This window comes from Salvia hispanica, chromosome 5, assembly GCF_029641045.1.
Source record: "Salvia hispanica isolate PSC_SH4W2 chromosome 5, Shi_PSC_v1, whole genome shotgun sequence".
Classification (NCBI taxonomy): Eukaryota; Viridiplantae; Streptophyta; class Magnoliopsida; order Lamiales; family Lamiaceae; genus Salvia; species Salvia hispanica.
This window is the reverse complement of record NC_142696.1, coordinates 45187393-45205392: the sequence shown is the minus strand read 5'-3', so window position 1 is coordinate 45205392 and position 18000 is coordinate 45187393. Positions and strand designations below refer to the sequence as shown.

Genomic DNA, 18000 nt, shown 5'->3' with positions numbered 1-18000 from the left:
CAATATTCGCTAAGAGCATCGGGTAATATAATCCACATTTTCCTCCTATTTAGAAAACACACCGGGCTGCTAGTCACCCAATTTTTTCTTGATTTAGGACACATTTTCGATTCAAATAAGTATCACTAAAACTTGAAAATATTTTTTTAAATGCATTTTCATATCTACACCAAAAAGCAATATTACAGCATAGATCCAACAATAAGTAAAGCTTAAAACCAAACAGAATTCTGTAGAAACCAAACAGAATTCTGTAGAAAAAACTGCAAAATTGTTATGAAAAGTAATAAAATGGAGATGCGGGGTATCGATCCCCGTACCTCTCGCATGCTAAGCGAGCGCTCTACCATCTGAGCTACATCCCCTTCTTATATAGATAATTCATCTATTTGTATACAATATTTTGCCAATTAATTTACTACTATGTGATTCCTGCCATCCAGAATGTGTGGAATTAAGGCTTAAGCTAGACTGCTAGATATTCAGGTTTATGTCGTTCTAGCTGATAAGGACCAATTAGCAGTTTTGATGTTTCGTCCTTGTCTAGAATCCGTCAATTAAATACTCCATGTCTGCTTTAACACAAATAGTAGTAACATTAATTTGCTATGCTTTCAATACAAATACAATACTCATATGAAAACAATGTTGATATTTATATATCATTGCATAGTTTAGTTTCTCAATTCTATTAGTAGCTAGATTCAGATCATGGTCTCAAGCCTCAGATGACTGGTGCTGATTTTGAATCTCCATATGATTGCAAGGCTCCGATGTTCTGTAGCTGTAGCGCTGTGCCCAAAATAGATAGTGCAGGAAGTTCAAGCCACTTAGGATGCACATGAACCAGTAGAATCTTTCCAAGTGATAGTGGTTCAAATTGCTGCCATGGAGCCATGGTGTATGATGGAAGGCGCCTGTGATGCAGTTGATCACATTCACTAGCACTGAGCTGAGATAATATCCCATTGCTAGTGAGGCCCATGATAGGGAGGTTGCTAATGACCTCATGCTGAATGGGGCCTCTGTGAAGAAGAAATCCATCAGGCCTGCCAAGCTGAAAAGATCAGCTGACCCGAGGAATACGTATTGCCAAGACACCCAAAGGAATGTGATTGGTAGAGGCTCCTTTGAGTTTATTAGGCCTGATCGTGTCGCCACCTGCTTCCTTTTCACCTCCACCAGTGCTGCTACGGCCATGGCCAGGATAGAGAGGACTAGGCCGGTCCCAATTCGTTGAAGATGTGTGATTCCCATCTCGGTGTTGGTCAGCTTTCTGGAGAAGGGGACTATGATATGGTTGTAGAGTGGGGTAAGTATCATTATGAAGAGTACAGGGAATACTGGCAAGGAAGCTGGTGGGACTTTTAAAGATCCAATTTTGGTGTTCATGGTGGCTGCTTGTTGGACCGAAAAGGTGGAAAGCTGAGCAAGGCAGCAGTTAAGAATAATTGTTGACATGAATATGGGAAGGATCTTAAGGACTGATTTAACATCTTCTATCTGTTTTGTGGTGCAGTGAAGTCTTGGTTGGGCTGGTGCGGCATCTAATGCTCGGTTGAGGAACCTGAGATCTTCTGTGACGGTTTGAATTTCGTCCTTTCCTGCTCCATGCTCTTCATCCTCTGTCACCTCTGCTGAACTTGATGGAGTTCTGCTCACATTGTCAATAGCATTCTTTGTTTTCCTTGAAATCCATGACTTGTACGTTGCAGCTAGCAAAACCTGTCCGAGAAAAATAAAACAGTTACTGACTGCTAGCCTGTGGAGATTCTTGGAAATGGTTTGGACTGTACCTTAATCATGGTTGTGATAGGACTTCCTGTGGGAATTTTTATCCTGTATCTAGCTGATCCGAGGAGGAAAACTGGTATAGAGATCAATATGGCTGCAGTGGCAATTCCATAACCCCACTGCCAGCCTTTGTTATCTTCAATCCACACCACAAATGTTACAGCAACTAATGCTCCACAGGAGAGGGAGAATACATAGTAATTGAAGAATGATGATCTCTGTTTCCTTCCTTCTGCAGTATGCTCATCAAACTGCTCAGCTCCGTGAGGAGGAAGTGAGCCTTTAATTCCACCAACACCCAGTGCAACCAAGTAAAGGCCTACATATAAAAGTGCTGCCTTGCCCTCGTCAACTTCCTGACACGAGACGTTTCTGTTGAATGACTTGCAGATGGGTGGTTTCAGGGACGGAATATGAGCTTGCACAGTGAGAATCACTAAACCCTGTTGCATACACTTGTACTATCAGTTAATGTGTTGCTCATGTTTCATACTCTGAAATCACATAAGTATCTTGTTATCAGAATGCATGTTGACTGATGTCATGTTGCCATAATTGTTCTAACTCTATATTTTGCTTATTAGAAAATCAAAGCAAGTATAACATCTAATTTTATATTCTTAGATACTTGGGCTGTTTTTTTACTTTAAATCGTCAATATTAAGTAATAATAGGTGTTGAAGTTGAAAATGAAATCTTGTCAAGATTCGAATTAACTCTCCAGTGGGACACAACATTGAAATCCAGAAATCTGATTGGCTAACAAAAATCAGGCAAATAAATGTTAGTAATTATTTGACTTGGTTCTTGGGTGTCATTTATGAAGATTTTGCTAGTGGTCCATGCATTATTAGTTTGTGTTACTGTTTACATATTAATATTTTTATATTGTAGTCCATATGGTTCCTATATTTCCACTATAAATTGATATTTTTTCTTGCCACTATATAAGTAAAGTATGGTATGAGTGCATGTATTTATTTCTACCTGTTATATGTGAATACAGTTATTCCAAATTCTAGAAGTTGGTACATTGTCTCCTATTCTTAAATTGGTATTGTTTGTTAGTAGGTGGACCTACGTTTGTAAAAATAAGTACACTATTGATTTCTGTCTTTTGTGATGTAGGGTAAAAGGTTTTGTGCTTTAGAGGATCCTGTTGAGTTTTGTCTTTGTTTTGACAGTATTGAGCAAGCAGGATGTTTGCAAAAAAAGGAGTTTTGAAATCTTACCAGAAGCTCTATTGTTGCACTTATTAGATAGATTGAGTAGGTAGTGAAGTAGGAGTCAGACAAGAAGCCACCAGATAGAGCAAGGAGGAAAGCAGTCCCCATGAAAGTCGTAACTGTATTTGCTGAGGCAGATGGAGAAAAGTTCATGAACTTTGTCAGGTAGAGAACCAAGTTGCTTGCATTGGCCAGATATGCTAGGTTCTCCAGGACTTCGACCGCTAAAATATTGAACAGGGAGTTAAGTTAACATGCTATTTTTAAGACAGTTACTAGATTTTGGGACAAACTAACCAAGGACAAAAGAAGCTGCAAGTGCACCACCCTGACGGCCTCTAATGGCTGGTCCGTTTCTCCAGTTTGCATAGCCTTCCCACCTGTTTGATCCATTCTCCTTATCCTACAGCAAGGTAATTGAAAATTACTTACTAAGTAACGATAAAGATAAAGAAAGAAAAATGTTGAAACGATGAAATGAAATTCATTAATATTCTAATACTTGGACCATACCATCTCTTTTCTCAGTATCTGCTATGATGTGGTTTTCTGAAACCTTATCAGAGTGTGTCACCTTACACAGCATTTAAGCAGGAGTGGCCTTTAAATACTGGAGTTTTCGGCTTGTGCAATCTGGTTAGAAAAATCTGGAACTCATTGATATGACCATACGTACTCATGCACGTGCCTTTTTCATGCCTTGCGATCTAGCCGACTTTACTCTTTGATGTGGAATCGTAGGCATTTAATTCTGTTAGTGATGGCTTCTCTCTCTTCTATTTTTATTTAAAAGGTAATTATGATAATGACATGTGCAAATTGGATTGATCTTTAATTTTCTGGTGAGGAAGATTAGATACCACCAGAATATATACAGTTAGGTTCTTGATCAACACCAGTAAATTTGAGGTGAGAAAGTCCTCTATATGGTGGGGCCTTGGTTATCCTGCACAAGCTGGCAGTTTGTTAATAGTCTGTTGTATGAATGAACTAAGGAAAATTTTCATGATACATAAAGATTTATGAAAAATGGGATCTTAGACATGCTAAATTCTAGAGAGTTTAGGAGAATTATACTGTCTATATATGTGCACATATATTGTCTTTCCTTATTATTTTTAGATGTATAGCAAAATTCCTACAAGTTTAACTCATTTCATGTGCTAGGGGATCATGAATAGGCATTCAGAGTAACTACCAACGAACTAGACTTATGCCTGAATATGATTAGAATTTATCTTCCGATTTTTTGTACTCAGGTTACATCTGATGTTTGCCCTTTGAGCTATTTTTGTATAGTTGATTGATGATTATGATCTGCATAAATCATCTATCTCTCTGGCTGTGTTATTCTGAAATAACAAGAAAATTATGAGAATGTATAGTTTATAATCATGCATATTGATCTGCATTTATCAGAAAAGAAGGTTAAACTGAGGAATTTATTGGCTCCTAAAGTCTTGAGCTTTTTTAGTTATTAAATATTCAAAGAAAAACCACTTGGTTGACAAACTTTGTGGTTTTAAAAAACAGAAAAAGATGGTCTGTATATCCTTGAAATCATGCCTGACAGTATTGATGTGAGACATTTAATAACAAGCACCCTCTTTGCTTCAGAGCGCAGACATGTTTACATATGCTCAGTGAATCCCATTTTTCAGTCACCATGTTCCAATGAATTGTTATGATAAAAATACAAAAAAATGCCAAAATGTGAAAAAAAAAATCATCAATAGTATGATCTTAAGGTCATAAGGTGCAGTATCTATGTGAACCCTACTGAAACTGTGTATAGACATAGTCCCTGTCAATCTGAATTTTGGTGCCATAGGAATTAAAAGCTTGAGAGTTAACGCTTTAAATCATCATACATTTTGTCTACGCTATACTTTTAGCTATACATCTCTGTCACAGATGCTTCTGTCACTACTTTTTCATTGTATAAACTACTAAGTACTAACCCATGACAAAATGTATAAGTTCGAGTTGAGTTTGGTTGGCCGGAATTGACCACTGTGTAGGTCTGGTAGTTATAGGTCTTATCATCGAGACAACATTGTTGTTAGGTTAGGATAACCCCTCTTTCATAACATAACCTGACACAACTTCACAATGTGCTCTACTGGAAACTCGGATGACCGATCTTAGTGGAAGCTCGTGAGAGAATGATGCATTCCAACTTTGTCATAATCAAACCTATTCCTGTCTCCTGTCCTCTCAATAGTTTGTATTCTGGAAATTTCTGAAGAAAAATGTCTGTTTTTACTAATAACTTCTGTCTCTTGGTCTTGTGTCCAATTATTCTGAATAATTTCATTTAGAGTGGTAAAATTAAGCTACAAGAAATGATCTAGTATGCTGGTCCCAGTACCCTGGAATCCTCTTGCTTCAGACAGAGGGCACTCTTGAAGTCATTTTCTGAAGTACAATTGGCCATTTCGTGATGGGGCCGGATTTGCTGGACCGCCTCTTTCATATTTAAACAAGTAAATGCTTGATTAGCTGCTTAGTTAATTTCTGTTTAAGGACTTGCTTAACATAAACTGTTTTCCAGATTGCTTAGTTTGAAAGATTTTGAGATCACTTTCTGTTTTCAGAACAGCCATTGGACTAACCTTAAGAAAACATCTGGTGTTTCTATGTAGATGAAGACGATACGCTTCTTCTGTAATGGCTGAGGAAGAGATTCTAGGACATCCATATGAAATAAATGTGTCTGATATCTCTTCCATTATGTATGGTTATGGTTCAACTTTGATGGATCAGCTTTGGGGACGAGGTTTCGTGTCAAATTCTGTGCGTTCAAAAATGGTGCCCCACACTTGAGATCTCCAATCCCTGTTCGCCTGAGTGCTTGACTGTGAGAACCGGCCACAGGGCGTTGTTCGTGCTGGTCCAGGGGCAGGACGTGCCACCCCCACTAAGGCTTGGAGGACCCAGCCATCAATACATGACTAGTGCTATTTCACTTTAAATTTATGCTTTTTCATCAACATACATTGCTTATAGGAGTAGGATCATTAGCAGGATAGTAAAGTGCGACTCACATAAAAAGTTTAAAATTTTGAACTTTTTTTTTATCAATTTTTTTGACTTACTAAACTATATTTGAATCATGATATTATAAGTAAAATCAATATTTGTAAGGATACGTATGAGAAGGAATAAAAAACACTTTTGTAGGTATAGATTCTTCATTCATCAACCCGTTTACAAATTACCATGATTTCTACTTGATTGCAATGTGAATATATGTGTGATTACAATTTACTGTTAGTGGAAGTTGATATGGTTATCCAAATAGGACAACACTATGCTTTTTCTAAAGCCACTTAAATAATTGTGGTGTATGCTAAAGCCACCTAAAAGACATGAATACTAAGAATTACTCCCTCCGTTCCAGAAAGTTTGTTACATTTTTCCATTTCTGCACATCCCGCAAAATTTGTCACGTTTCAATTTTTACCATATTTTATAGTAGATCTCATATTTTTACTAACTTATTTCAAATCACATTTTATTATAAAACTAATATAAAAAGTAGGACTCACCTTCTATTAACTTTTTCAATTCACTGATAGAGTACAACCCAAGAAATTGGTGGGTTACATTGAAATATATCCACAATGGATGGATATTTTTATATGACCATTGTGATAAGGATGTGGGTGCTCTTACTAAGATATTATGATAAGAATGATTAAGAAAACATTTGAAGTTGTGATTTAGTTGGAAGAATGTTGGGGATGTGATAAGATTAATAAATATAAGGCGTATATCTAGAGGCCTTAAAGGTGAAAGAGATGGATAGATTATAGTATATCTCACATCATTAGGAATGTGGGCTACACACCTAACATATTTGATCACTTGGAAATCAAAATAATCAAGGACCTTAAGTTACCATCCACTTTAAAACAAGAAAAGTATTCTTAATCATCCACTAAACAAGGATCAAGTGACAAATACAACAACAATCATGTACTGTTCATTTTAGGTGTTTTGGATTATCCACCACAACAATTCCTATTTTTGCTTCTACTCATTTTTGGATATGTCATATGTGAATGTGGTTGATATCATATGGCTGCGCCTGTGTTGTGTATATAGTAGTATTAGGACTAGCCCCAAATTCCTAAAGTTAAATTTATTACTGGTTATAAAATATTTTATATGGAGTATTAATTTATGCATGATTTGTCATGAGGTATTTTTAATTTGTAAATTATATTTTAAATTGTTTATTTTTATAACTTTGATGTTGAAACTAATTTATTTTAATTAAAAAATAGAAATTTAAATTACTCCATATAATTTTTCATATATAATTAATGTAAGTTTTAGGAAATTTAATTTTGTAATTTTAGGTTCTTTAATTATGTAACTTTTTATATTTTATTAATGTCATTTTTAGTAAGTTATTTTAATTTTGTGTATAATCAAAATCAAAACTAAATAGTACTATAAAATTAGATGATAATTTAAAAATTGAATGAATTATTGTGGCATGAGTAGAGGTATGTGATGATGTATGTGGTCGTAGGAGCTGTGGTCTGATGCATGAATTGAGGAAAAATGACAATGTGATAGTGGTGTATATGAATATGACTTGAGCGATCAAGTGATCAAGTGGTTATACTAAACTTTGGTATCACAGATTTAGCATATCTTACTAAATTGTTAGCAAAATTATTAATCGACTGCAATTTGTAACATGGGTACTAATGAGAGAAACCTGCCACAAAGTTTAATGATATGTAACTCGGATAGGTAGTTTTAATTAATATGGCTGGCCGACAACATTTGTCAAGTCTTAGGCCCACAAACCCTAAACTTAAATTGGGAGTATAATTAATCAAATATGTGAAGCAAAATTCTTCAACGTACTCACGAAAGCATTTTTGTTTTAAAATTTATTGAAGTAGCCTATGGCCCCTTTGAGCATTAGTCAAAAATCAGTTTGTACAAACTATAAAAAGACCACTCATTACCAAAGATAAGATCGTACTGTTGCACTCTATCACAACCCAAAACTATATTGTTCATCATCTTAATATGTTCCACCAATGAAATTTATCCTTTTTTTAAAAAATTAAATTAAGAGGGCTTGCACAAATTTAGATCCACGAGCAGAATGTGTGTGGTTGGTTAGTCAGCCGAGTTCGTGCGAGCGAGTTATGGTGTTTCTGGCTTGATAAGTAAATTCAGCGCGAGCTAGTTATAGCGTTGTCGTTTTCAAGGTCGAACCTAACATTATAAATTTGTTGAAAATATAAAAATGAGAAGAAATATTAACTTTTTTGTAATAATGGCTTAAAACTTAAATGTTGTGATTTGGAGTTTTGGAAACTTTAAATCTATATAATTTTCTCAATTTAAATCAATTTTTATATTAAATTAAATAAATTTTACGAGAAATCTAACAACATCCTAATTTTAGATCCAAAAAATCGAATAATATTAATTTTTAATTAAAATTTATGGATGGTTCTGGATCACAATTCTATATGTACGCAATAGAATTTTTCTGTCACTACGCGTTATTAAAATTTCTATATTGTGTAGTAATTTGAGGCACTTTGCATTGTAATCTAAATCGCACACAATCAGGGTGGCATCTAAGGGTATAAATATAGTTGTAATATATTATATTCATTGAAAAAAATTAAAAGTTACTAAATCATTGCTACCATTTAACATAGTACCAAAATCCCACAAAGTTTCATATATTCGTGATCAAGTGCATAACTTAGTAAAAGTATTGATTCTATATAATGTGTATGCTATTTTTATAAGAACTCAAAATTTACTCATCACTGGATTTTGAACAACGACGATTGGTAAATTATCTTTATATTATTAAAATGAAAAGAAAAGGAATAAAATATGGGTATGATTGCGCCCCATTTGTTGGGGTATCGTTTGTACATTATGAAAGTGATTTGTAGGAGAATATTTATCCACCCAAATTATTTAATTTATTTTCATTTTTATTCAAAATCCAAAACCAGTGAAGGTATAAATGTCATTTGATAAATTTGTTAATGGGCCAGCTTGTCATGTGAGCGATATACTAGCCCATTATTTTTATCATTAAAGCCTAGTCTGAGCCCAGATAACTGAACATCTCTTATTTTAAAAAATTTTATTCTTTTTCTAATTAAGAGGCTCTTCTTTTTTCTTTGAATTAAATTTCTATTTTGGATAACCAAACATGAACATTCCCTATGTAGTAGAGGTTAGGTCTACACTATAATCTATATATACACATAACCATTTTGCTAAATGATTTGTGATCTAAATCCACATTCATCATTATCCACGGTGAATTCATAATATTATATGGCGAATGCATAATGTTTGATTGATTTTATTTTTTACATCAACTCATTTGAACCGCTCAATATATCCATATAGGTTTTGTGTTCGAAATACTGACATATTAATCATTTAACTCATATTAACGAAAACCAGTGGCAACCCTACATATAAGTTTGGAGTTATTGGAACCTCCAACAATTTTAGCTCTAGTTATTTATTATATGTATCCGAAAATTTCTATATTCTAGTTTTAATGCAAGTGGTCTAGGAATAGCTTATAGAATCATTTGATTCAAAGATTGAGTTATTTTTTTAGCTATTGATTTGTAGTTGTAATTTTCATTTTTCTTGTGTGGTGTGGACTCTAGTTTAAAATTTCTGCGTCAACCACTTGATAATAAGGAGTTAACAAGTTTCCATTTCTCTCTCTATAGGATTATATACATACCGTTCTGAATATTGGTATTAAAATATAATTTATATATTTGGACTCTGCTGAAATTATCAACTTGTTTATTCTCATGAATTGTGACGTACACGTTCATAGATACTATTTCTTATTTATTGAACATAGAATTTAATAACTTATCATCTACTGTATATTTTTAATTTTATCGGATAAAAAGCATGATGAGATTGATTCTAGTGATTTTAAGATTTGTATATTGTGACTTAACATAATTTCTTTTACTATTTTATACCTGTAATGGTAAAATTTGACTTAAAAATAAATTTTATATACTAATACTCTCCCCGTTAAAGTTAAGTCATTTTTCTTTTTGAAAAAATTCAAAACATTTATATATTCTTATTTTACTTTCTTCTTTTACTCTTAATTCTTAGAACTCGATAGTTTACTAGTGTCAAATGAGCTTGGGCTTGGAGTTGCTATTATACGTACAATAGAAAGAAAGCCATTTGATATTTGGATGTTGTACATTAAACCGTGATTACGAATCATGATATATATCTTGCAAATATGATCGATTGTTCGACTCGACTTACAACCACTATCATTTCATTTCATTCAATTATTTATCAGTTTAAGCTTCAAGGTGCTTCCCTATTATAATTCTTACAAAGCTTTAATAATGCATTGGTAGAAATTTATCATCAGAGAACTCTTCAATACCTCATGTGTTAAAGTCAACTCATGCAACTTAGTAAAATAGAGACGCACTCTAGGTAAAGAATATATTTATCTGCTAAGTACAGTAAAATACGTATAGACATATGGTATATGATAGATCGGTGACGCAATAATATCCAACATATTTGTATTCGTATAATCGTATTACTTCACAAATACGAAACCATTGCCTAACAAAAAGTTGTGACATTTTTATAATTTACCATATCAAATGCAAAATACGGCAAATGTATGTTCATATGATCGATGCAATGAATGAACTTGCCTCTTCGTCTTCCATGGAATCAAGTGTTTTGAGTATCCAATTTAGCAGGGTCGAATACCTGAATCGGATAACTGGATACTCGAAAATTGAAAGCTATTTTCATACTAGAACTTTTTTTGTGCCGCACGATTGAACAACCCTATTACTCCATATAATATTCCCAAAAAAAAAAAAAACAGTGACAAATTTGATAACAACAGAATATAAAAATTGGCATTTGATACGTCTCTATCCTGTATTGGAATCTCAATTCTCAACCCTGCAAATTTCCCATTAAAGGAATCTCCCCCTCTTTCCATTCTACCATCGCTGAATTTCCTCTCAATTTCTCAACACTGAAACCCTCCCATGCTCCATTCTCGGCTACAGAGATGATAGTCGTGATCAGCAGCCGATGCTCCCACACTTCACACATCACCGAGATCATCATAACCAGCTTCTTCCGCCATAAACTCGACTATATTTTACTCATTTAGTTGCTCATCCAATTTTACCAATCCCTAACTCTACTGATTTGACTGTGAAGATACCGGATAATATGGCAGGTTCCGCGGCGGATGCTCCGATTAAACCGAAGAAACGCAACTTTGATCGGTCTCTTCATTCAATTGCTGCAGAATCTTCTCTTGGTATGAGAATCCCCAAATATAGATTTCTGTTGCGTTGACTTTTACTCATAATATGTCCTCTTCATTTATATTCTCGAGTCATAACTAGTTCTACTTATATGAATTGAATTCATTCATCTTAGGTTTGTGAGATTATGGATCAACTCTGTGAATTTTGTTCTTATCTGTAATTCTTCTTTGTTGATCAAGTCTTCTAGGTTATGCCTTTCTTTTTGTTTGATTAAAGGATTTGTGCTTGTTTGATGTTTATTATGATCATTTGGTTTGGTATGGTTTTGCTCTTTAGACATGAATTAAAAGAATCCATCTGTTATAATGCTCTTGTATTTCTTCAGGCTCGGATACAATGCTCAACTTCGGAGCTGTTGATGGTGCAAAGAGATCCAGAAACATGGTTTACTCACCTTTTGATCAAGAAGAGTTTGGAGAGGATTACTTGGATGAGTATTTTAATCAGCAAGAAAAGAAGAGGCGCCTTACTGTCGACCAAGTCCAGTTTCTCGAGAGGAGTTTTGAGGCAGACAATAAACTTGAGCCGGACAGGAAGATTCAGCTTGCTAAAGAGCTGGGGTTGCAGCCTCGACAGATTGCTGTGTGGTTCCAAAATCGCAGGGCGCGATGGAAGACAAAGCAGCTAGAAACAGATTATGAAACATTTCATGCAAGATACACGACCCTGAAAACCGACTATGATAATCTTTTGAAGGAGAACGATAAATTAAAGGCAGAGGTGCTAAAGCAAAAACTTAAATTTGCTTCTTATTTTCTCTGAACTCTGGAATTTTCTCATGTCATCTTACTATCTTGTACCAGGTTCTTCGCCTCAAACAAAACGACCTTGGTGGAGATGCAATGAAAGTAAACTTACAATTACTCGACTGCAAAGGGCTCCCTGAAGTGATGATGCCTACAGAAGCCAATGTGCGCAAGATTTCTGACGATGAAGAGTCCAATGTGGCAGCCTTGGGTTTCAAGAATGAACAACAGAGCTCATCGAAGAGTGAAGTGAGTAATGCGGGCAGTCCGAGGTTGACTGATGGGATTAACTCTCCTCTGTTAGAATCTGGTGTTTCGTCTCATGCCTTTGATCGCGACTACTCAGATTCATCACAGATTGGAGAAGACAACTTACATGAAGAGCCTGATTATGTCTTTCCTCTGAATTCCTTTTACTATGAATTTCCCGTTGAAGATCGTGCCTTCAACTTCTGGTGAATATTGATCATCGTGGGTAACGTTTTTCACTACAATTACTTGTTTTTCATTTCAATCGTTTTACTATATTTGCAATTTGCAAAACTATGTTTATAGTCTCCTTGTGAGCTCAACTGTTTTGAGCTAGTCTTAAATTATAATGCAATAAAATAAGGAGATGTATTGTAAATCAGACAGTTGCACCGTTGCAACATCTTTGTTACTCCACTTTATTTCATGAGATTTTATTTTCTCAGATACTTTAGCCAAGAGTGGATTTATGCATTAATATTAGTTTCAATATTATGGCGAACTTAGGTTTTAGGATTAGTGTGTTGCCTTTTTTAATGGATAAATAAATAGATATTCTAAAGACAGCATCATACGATCAGGGTATATATAAGAGGTTTCTAGCACAATCGCATTGTGCACTCCCTTAACTCACAAAACTTTATGCAGGTGTGTAACTCACAGTAGGACACAACTATGCCCAAATACAAACACCAAAAAAATTGTTAAAAAATACTCCCAAACAAGGACATAGCCTAGCTGCTTCATTCAAGTGAGTATCTTTGGAAATAAAATAATTATCACATAGGACCCGACCTAATGAGAATGTACATAATCAGACATCATAACAATGTAACTGTGGTTGAATGCAGCAAGACCAACACAAGATTTCCAGCATGACAAAAAAAAAGTCCAATGTATGAAATTTGAGAATGTACATAATCAGACATCATAACAATGTAACTGTGGTTGAATGCAGCAAGACCAACACAAGATTTCCAGCATGACAAAAAAAAAGTCCAATGTATGAAATTTGAGAATGTACATAATCAGACATCATAACAATGTAACTGTGGTTGAATGCAGCAAGACCAACACAAGATTTCCAGCATGACAAAAAAAAAGTCCAATGTATGAAATTTGATGTAGACACGAAAAAATAGCAACCCTTCTAAGGGCATAGCAAATGCCGCAATAAAGAGTTCTTATCATGACTGAATCATAGAGAATTTGCCAAAAAGATCGTACTGGAACTAGAAGCTGCAGCTAACAAAATCCCGCATGAAGTGTAATTATATAATCTAAAGTGAATGCAAACCTTTCAAATCAGGAAAAAGTAGAAAGTTCAAAACTTGATCCAATCAACTAAGCAAAGAGTACCAAAACATTAATGTTGGTGAATGATAATAAAACATAATCCAAATCTAGATTTAATTAAATTAAAAGGTTACTACATAGAGAAACACATCACGTCTTCAAAGAGCATAATACATCAAAATTAAAAAACCAACCAAAAAATCCTTTGGTGGAGTATATGTTCTTCATTCTCCCTTTTTCCGGAAGGAGCAGCCCTCGGTAAGCCTGGCACGACCACCAGTAGGTTGGCACAGCACAGTCTGGCAATTGCCGCACACTACAACTGTCTGGGAGTGGCTGAACACAGTGGTTCTGCACATTCATACACATCCACAACAATCAATCACATTCTCACAAGCAAATAAATTCACACAGGCATCAATCAACTCAACAATTCAATTCAATTCAAATCAAGCAACAATTGATCCACAATTTCGAAAAATCAATGTATACTGTGTTCAGAAAATCCAAGAGATGAAAAGCAACTTACATATTGAAGCAACCCTGGCACTTGACATCCTACAAAAATTACAAACATCCAATTAAAAAAACATAACATAAAACAGCATTATAAAATTCAAATTAGCGAAAACGCATACCATGAAGAAAGAGTTGGGGGATTGCACGAGGCGCTTAAGCTTGTGCTTCCTTTTCTCAAGCTCAGCCGGAGGGTTTAGCAAATCCACATCATTAGATAGAACCTATCGATAAGCAGAAATTTCATCAAATAAGCGAAAATTCAATCGAAATCCGATAGAGGAATCAACAAGGAACGCGAAAATTTACCATCTTTGGTGAAACTGGGCGAGAATCGAGAGGCGCGAGAACTAGAGAAGAGAGGCGGAGTTTGAGACTACTCCGGGGATATGTAATGTAAGCTAGGGTTTGTGTTAGCAGTTGCCGACATATAATAAAATCTGGGCCTGTTTGTATTGGGCCAAATATTAGTCGTCATTATGGTAATCATATTTAAACAAACGTATTTTATTTGAATAGATTTATTCTTATAGTTACAAGTATTTATTTATTCTAAAAACTCTGGCTTATAGTTACAAGTATTTATGCTAAAACTCTGGCAATAGAGTAAATGGAAGATGTGCAAACATCTCATATGATAGGAATGGAATGGGAATGAGAATGGAGATGCATTTTCTTTGCATTTTCATTTTATTGACTAATTCATTCTATTGTACCAAGCATATTAATTAATAGAATAAAAATAAAAATCACAATCTCAATCTCAATGTTTAACTGGATGAGCAAATTTCCAAACTCTGAACATTATATTGAACCAAGGCATATGGATTTATCTTCTGATGTTAGTTGTGACATTGTGAGGAAGTTGTTTTCCTAAATACTATATTGATAGAATAATAAATTACTCTTAATTGAAAATTTTCAAATTAAATATTTAAGAGCAAAACAACACTTCCTTCCCCAATATGTAGATTCAATACAACTTTTGAATTTATTTCCCGCCATAACCAACCCCCCCAAATACACTTTTGTTATACACTTGATCGCATTTGCGATAAGGAAAAAAAATAGGTTTTGGAATTATGACAGTATTTACATCTAGAGAGATCAATCACACAAACTTCATCTTATGGTACATTTTCCACATGGTTTGATCGGTGGAAGGCACATCATCTTCTTCTGCGCCTCTTTCGTATGGGAACAACCAACACAAATAATTCCCAGAACTTGCAATAGTAGAGAGAGAGAGAGCAAAATCGACTCAAAATTTCAAGTTGTCTTTCAAGTAACACACCATCTCTTGCTGCATTAAAGATTAAACATATTAACAAATATGATCAAGAATTGAAATGAATTGTTTCAGCGGAAAGAGAGACTTACGATCAAACATAGGACAATGCATCCAGCAGCGCCAGGGAACAAGGCGTACCAAAAATTCAAATGGTGCAGCTTAGCTCCATCGATGAAGAGCAATGGCAGGCTTGCAGCTGCATTTCATGATAAAAATAAATTGTTAAACAAAGATCGGAGGATGGTTTGTAATTGTAGATAAGGCTTATGTGATTGCCTGGGGGATGGACGGAGCGGGTGAAGATCATGAAGGCCATGGCAGCAGCAAGGGCGGTGCTCCTAGCTAGCCAGCCCGGGCCTAATATGGAAAAGGCCAAGGCCCCTATTGCTGCACACCCGATCTGCGCCACAAACATATTGTACTTCTGCAATCCAAGCAAATGTCACACTTCAATTGCTTGTTTTTTTATACTTGCTAGTACAAATAATAATTGGAAGTTCATATAGAAGGCAGATAATGGTGATGCTTAATCTATGTTCTTTGAGTCCACCTTCTTCATTTTGGTAATGAGCCAAAATGACCAAAACCCTACTGATGAAACATATGGATATCGATCTCAACGAAGCAAATAAACGGAAACAAATGACGAATAGGTTTGAATAACATTAGGCCACCCCTTTCCCCCTGTAGCTACAAGAGTTTGTGCTTTGCATATTTTGCAAACACTAAAAAACAAGGAAAATCCAGTGTGTATGATCAAGTAGAGTGTAGTGTGTCCAAATAACTATTTTTGGAAGTCTTGCTGCATTATTGCATCCAATTCAGCAGATTCCACAACTTGGCTATTTAAAACATATAAGTAATATACAATTGCTCCATGCTTTTTTCGTCAAGTTACCCCAAAATTGAGGCTAGAAATAAATTTCATTTTGGATATTAAAATAGTGAAATAAGGTTGGAATAAATTATAAACACTAGAAGGCCTCATCCTAGATATCATGAAAGCATAATTTTTGGTTGAAGAAAAAGAATATACCCTAGCTCCGGGAGAAGCTGGCGTAGCGAAAAGAACGGCGCAGACGGCTCCGAGCGGCGCAATTGTAATGGAAACCCCTTTTGGTGCCAAAATCTGATCAATCTTACCCAACAACGCCATTGCAGCAAAAGCCCCTAAACAACTCACACCAATTATGCTTCAACAAAATCTGCATGTCTCCTGAATTCTGGTAGAGAGAGAAAAGAGAGAGAGAGCTAACCAGCAGAAGGCCAAATGATGTCACTGAGGGAAGGAGGTTTGGAGGTGTTTTCGGGAGCCCAATTCTCCCAGAGGGGAGCAGCGCCGACATTACTGGATGAAGCAATGTGAAACCTCCTTTTTGTGGAATTTAGAGGAGTGAGAGATCTAAAATCACATTTTGGGGGGCGGAGAGGAAATAAATGGAGGGATGGCAGCTGCGTTTGCGGCGCTAAAACCTGATTACAGAGGTGCGCGGCAGCCATCATTGGTCGATCTTGATTCCGGACAGATTATTTTTTTAAAACTCCCCAAATAAATATGTAGCTAGTGTGAGATTTTGAGAGAGAGACCGCTGAGAGAGGTTGAAAGGCATGTGAGTGATGGAGGTCTCTTCGAGATGTCCAAAGGGTAATCAATCATACATAACGATAACGCTGTGCGAGTGCGACGCCTCTTTCTTTTTTTATTTTATTCTATTCATGCAACCTTTTTTTAATACTCCATGCGCCGCATCATCATTTATACATTAATTCAATTTTAAAAAATTAGAATTATATTTTTATTTTTGTAATACAATATTTAATAAGATGTGTGATTCATTACCAAATAGTCAAAATAAAAATGTTAATTAATCACGAGCCAACAAAAAAAAAGGTTATGCCAGTAATTATGAATGGGGAGAGTATGATTTTATTATGTCTGTATGGTCATTTTCTTGAATAACAGATGGAACTATTGAGTGTGATAAAATTAAATAAATATTTATAATGCAGAGAAATAAACTGAAAAGAAAGGTGGTTAATATAATTAAATGATACTCCACATAGAATAATTTAATATTTTGTACGTATAATATTATTAGGTCTATGTTATGTGATTAGCGAGGTCACAGCACTACTTATTTTTTAAGTACATGAACCTCTAGCCTTGGATTTTTAAATTTAATGGTGTTTGTAATTCCAACATGGATGCAATACAACTTTATTATGTTTGTTTTATTATCCTATGTAGAGTTGCTTTAATAGCGGGACAAAATTCAACTTGACGCACTTGACAACTTGATAGCAAAGTTGAGTCAACTTCCGAATCGAATAAATGACGGTGCAATAATTTTTTCATATATTAATACAAAACCTTTTTTATACTATGAACATAAATTTAAAATTTAGATGAGCTTAATCTGAGATATTTTACTTTAGAGTTTAGACAATAACCAATATGTCGTTAGGTTAACTTTATTAATATGCACTTGGTACTCTTGATCCCATTT

General features: G+C 35.0%; 4 protein-coding genes and 1 non-coding gene across 5 annotated transcripts; 1 reads left to right on the top strand and 4 right to left on the bottom strand.

Annotated features, from left to right (window-relative positions):
• Positions 1-292: 292 nt before the first annotated feature.
• TRNAA-AGC (transfer RNA alanine (anticodon AGC)) lies at positions 293-365 on the bottom strand. The gene has a single exon. It is a non-coding gene; the product is annotated as a tRNA-Ala (tRNA).
• Positions 366-576: 211 nt separating this feature from the next.
• Positions 577-3668, bottom strand: LOC125187464 (protein NRT1/ PTR FAMILY 4.6-like). Its single transcript, XM_048084063.1, has 5 exons — positions 3534-3668; positions 3318-3423; positions 3027-3244; positions 1797-2237; positions 577-1725 (listed from the first exon to the last, which is right to left on the bottom strand). Exons 1-5 carry the CDS (start codon positions 3534-3536, stop codon positions 718-720), a joined length of 1776 nt encoding a protein of 591 aa, XP_047940020.1. The 5' UTR covers positions 3537-3668; the 3' UTR covers positions 577-717.
• Positions 3669-10989: 7321 nt separating this feature from the next.
• On the top strand, positions 10990-12835 carry LOC125187465 (homeobox-leucine zipper protein HOX25-like). Its single transcript, XM_048084064.2, has 3 exons — positions 10990-11385; positions 11721-12115; positions 12199-12835. The coding sequence occupies exons 1-3, from the start codon at positions 11295-11297 to the stop codon at positions 12598-12600; spliced, it is 888 nt and encodes a 295-aa protein (XP_047940021.1). The 5' UTR covers positions 10990-11294; the 3' UTR covers positions 12601-12835.
• A 941-nt stretch (positions 12836-13776) lies between these two features.
• Positions 13777-14652, bottom strand: LOC125187466 (small ribosomal subunit protein eS27y-like). Its single transcript, XM_048084065.2, has 4 exons — positions 14512-14652; positions 14325-14426; positions 14216-14244; positions 13777-14037 (listed from the first exon to the last, which is right to left on the bottom strand). The coding sequence occupies exons 1-4, from the start codon at positions 14512-14514 to the stop codon at positions 13911-13913; spliced, it is 261 nt and encodes an 86-aa protein (XP_047940022.1). The 5' UTR covers positions 14515-14652; the 3' UTR covers positions 13777-13910.
• Positions 14653-15113: 461 nt separating this feature from the next.
• Positions 15114-17092, bottom strand: LOC125187363 (uncharacterized). The gene is made up of 5 exons (XM_048083943.2): positions 16750-17092; positions 16530-16663; positions 15770-15917; positions 15583-15689; positions 15114-15505 (listed from the first exon to the last, which is right to left on the bottom strand). The coding sequence occupies exons 1-5, from the start codon at positions 16994-16996 to the stop codon at positions 15464-15466; spliced, it is 678 nt and encodes a 225-aa protein (XP_047939900.1). The 5' UTR covers positions 16997-17092; the 3' UTR covers positions 15114-15463.
• Positions 17093-18000: the final 908 nt, after the last annotated feature.

Coding starts and splice junctions, on each gene's coding strand:
- LOC125187464 (XM_048084063.1), bottom strand. Junction 2,238..3,026: donor GTGCAACAATAGAGCTTCTG/GTAAGATTTCAA, acceptor TGTATGCAACAG/GGTTTAGTGATTCTCACTGT. Junction 1,726..1,796: donor CTATCACAACCATGATTAAG/GTACAGTCCAAA, acceptor TTTCTCGGACAG/GTTTTGCTAGCTGCAACGTA.
- LOC125187465 (XM_048084064.2), top strand. CDS start 11,295: ATGGCAGGTTCCGCGGCGGATGCTCCGATTAAACCGAAGAAACGCAAC. Junction 11,386..11,720: donor TGCTGCAGAATCTTCTCTTG/GTATGAGAATCC, acceptor GTATTTCTTCAG/GCTCGGATACAATGCTCAAC. Junction 12,116..12,198: donor ACGATAAATTAAAGGCAGAG/GTGCTAAAGCAA, acceptor ATCTTGTACCAG/GTTCTTCGCCTCAAACAAAA.
- LOC125187466 (XM_048084065.2), bottom strand. Junction 14,245..14,324: donor CCCCCAACTCTTTCTTCATG/GTATGCGTTTTC, acceptor TAATTTTTGTAG/GATGTCAAGTGCCAGGGTTG. Junction 14,038..14,215: donor TGCCAGGGTTGCTTCAATAT/GTAAGTTGCTTT, acceptor ATGAATGTGCAG/AACCACTGTGTTCAGCCACT.
- LOC125187363 (XM_048083943.2), bottom strand. CDS start 16,996: ATGATGGCTGCCGCGCACCTCTGTAATCAGGTTTTAGCGCCGCAAACG. Junction 16,664..16,749: donor CATCATTTGGCCTTCTGCTG/GTTAGCTCTCTC, acceptor TGAGTTGTTTAG/GGGCTTTTGCTGCAATGGCG. Junction 15,690..15,769: donor CCGCTCCGTCCATCCCCCAG/GCAATCACATAA, acceptor CATGAAATGCAG/CTGCAAGCCTGCCATTGCTC.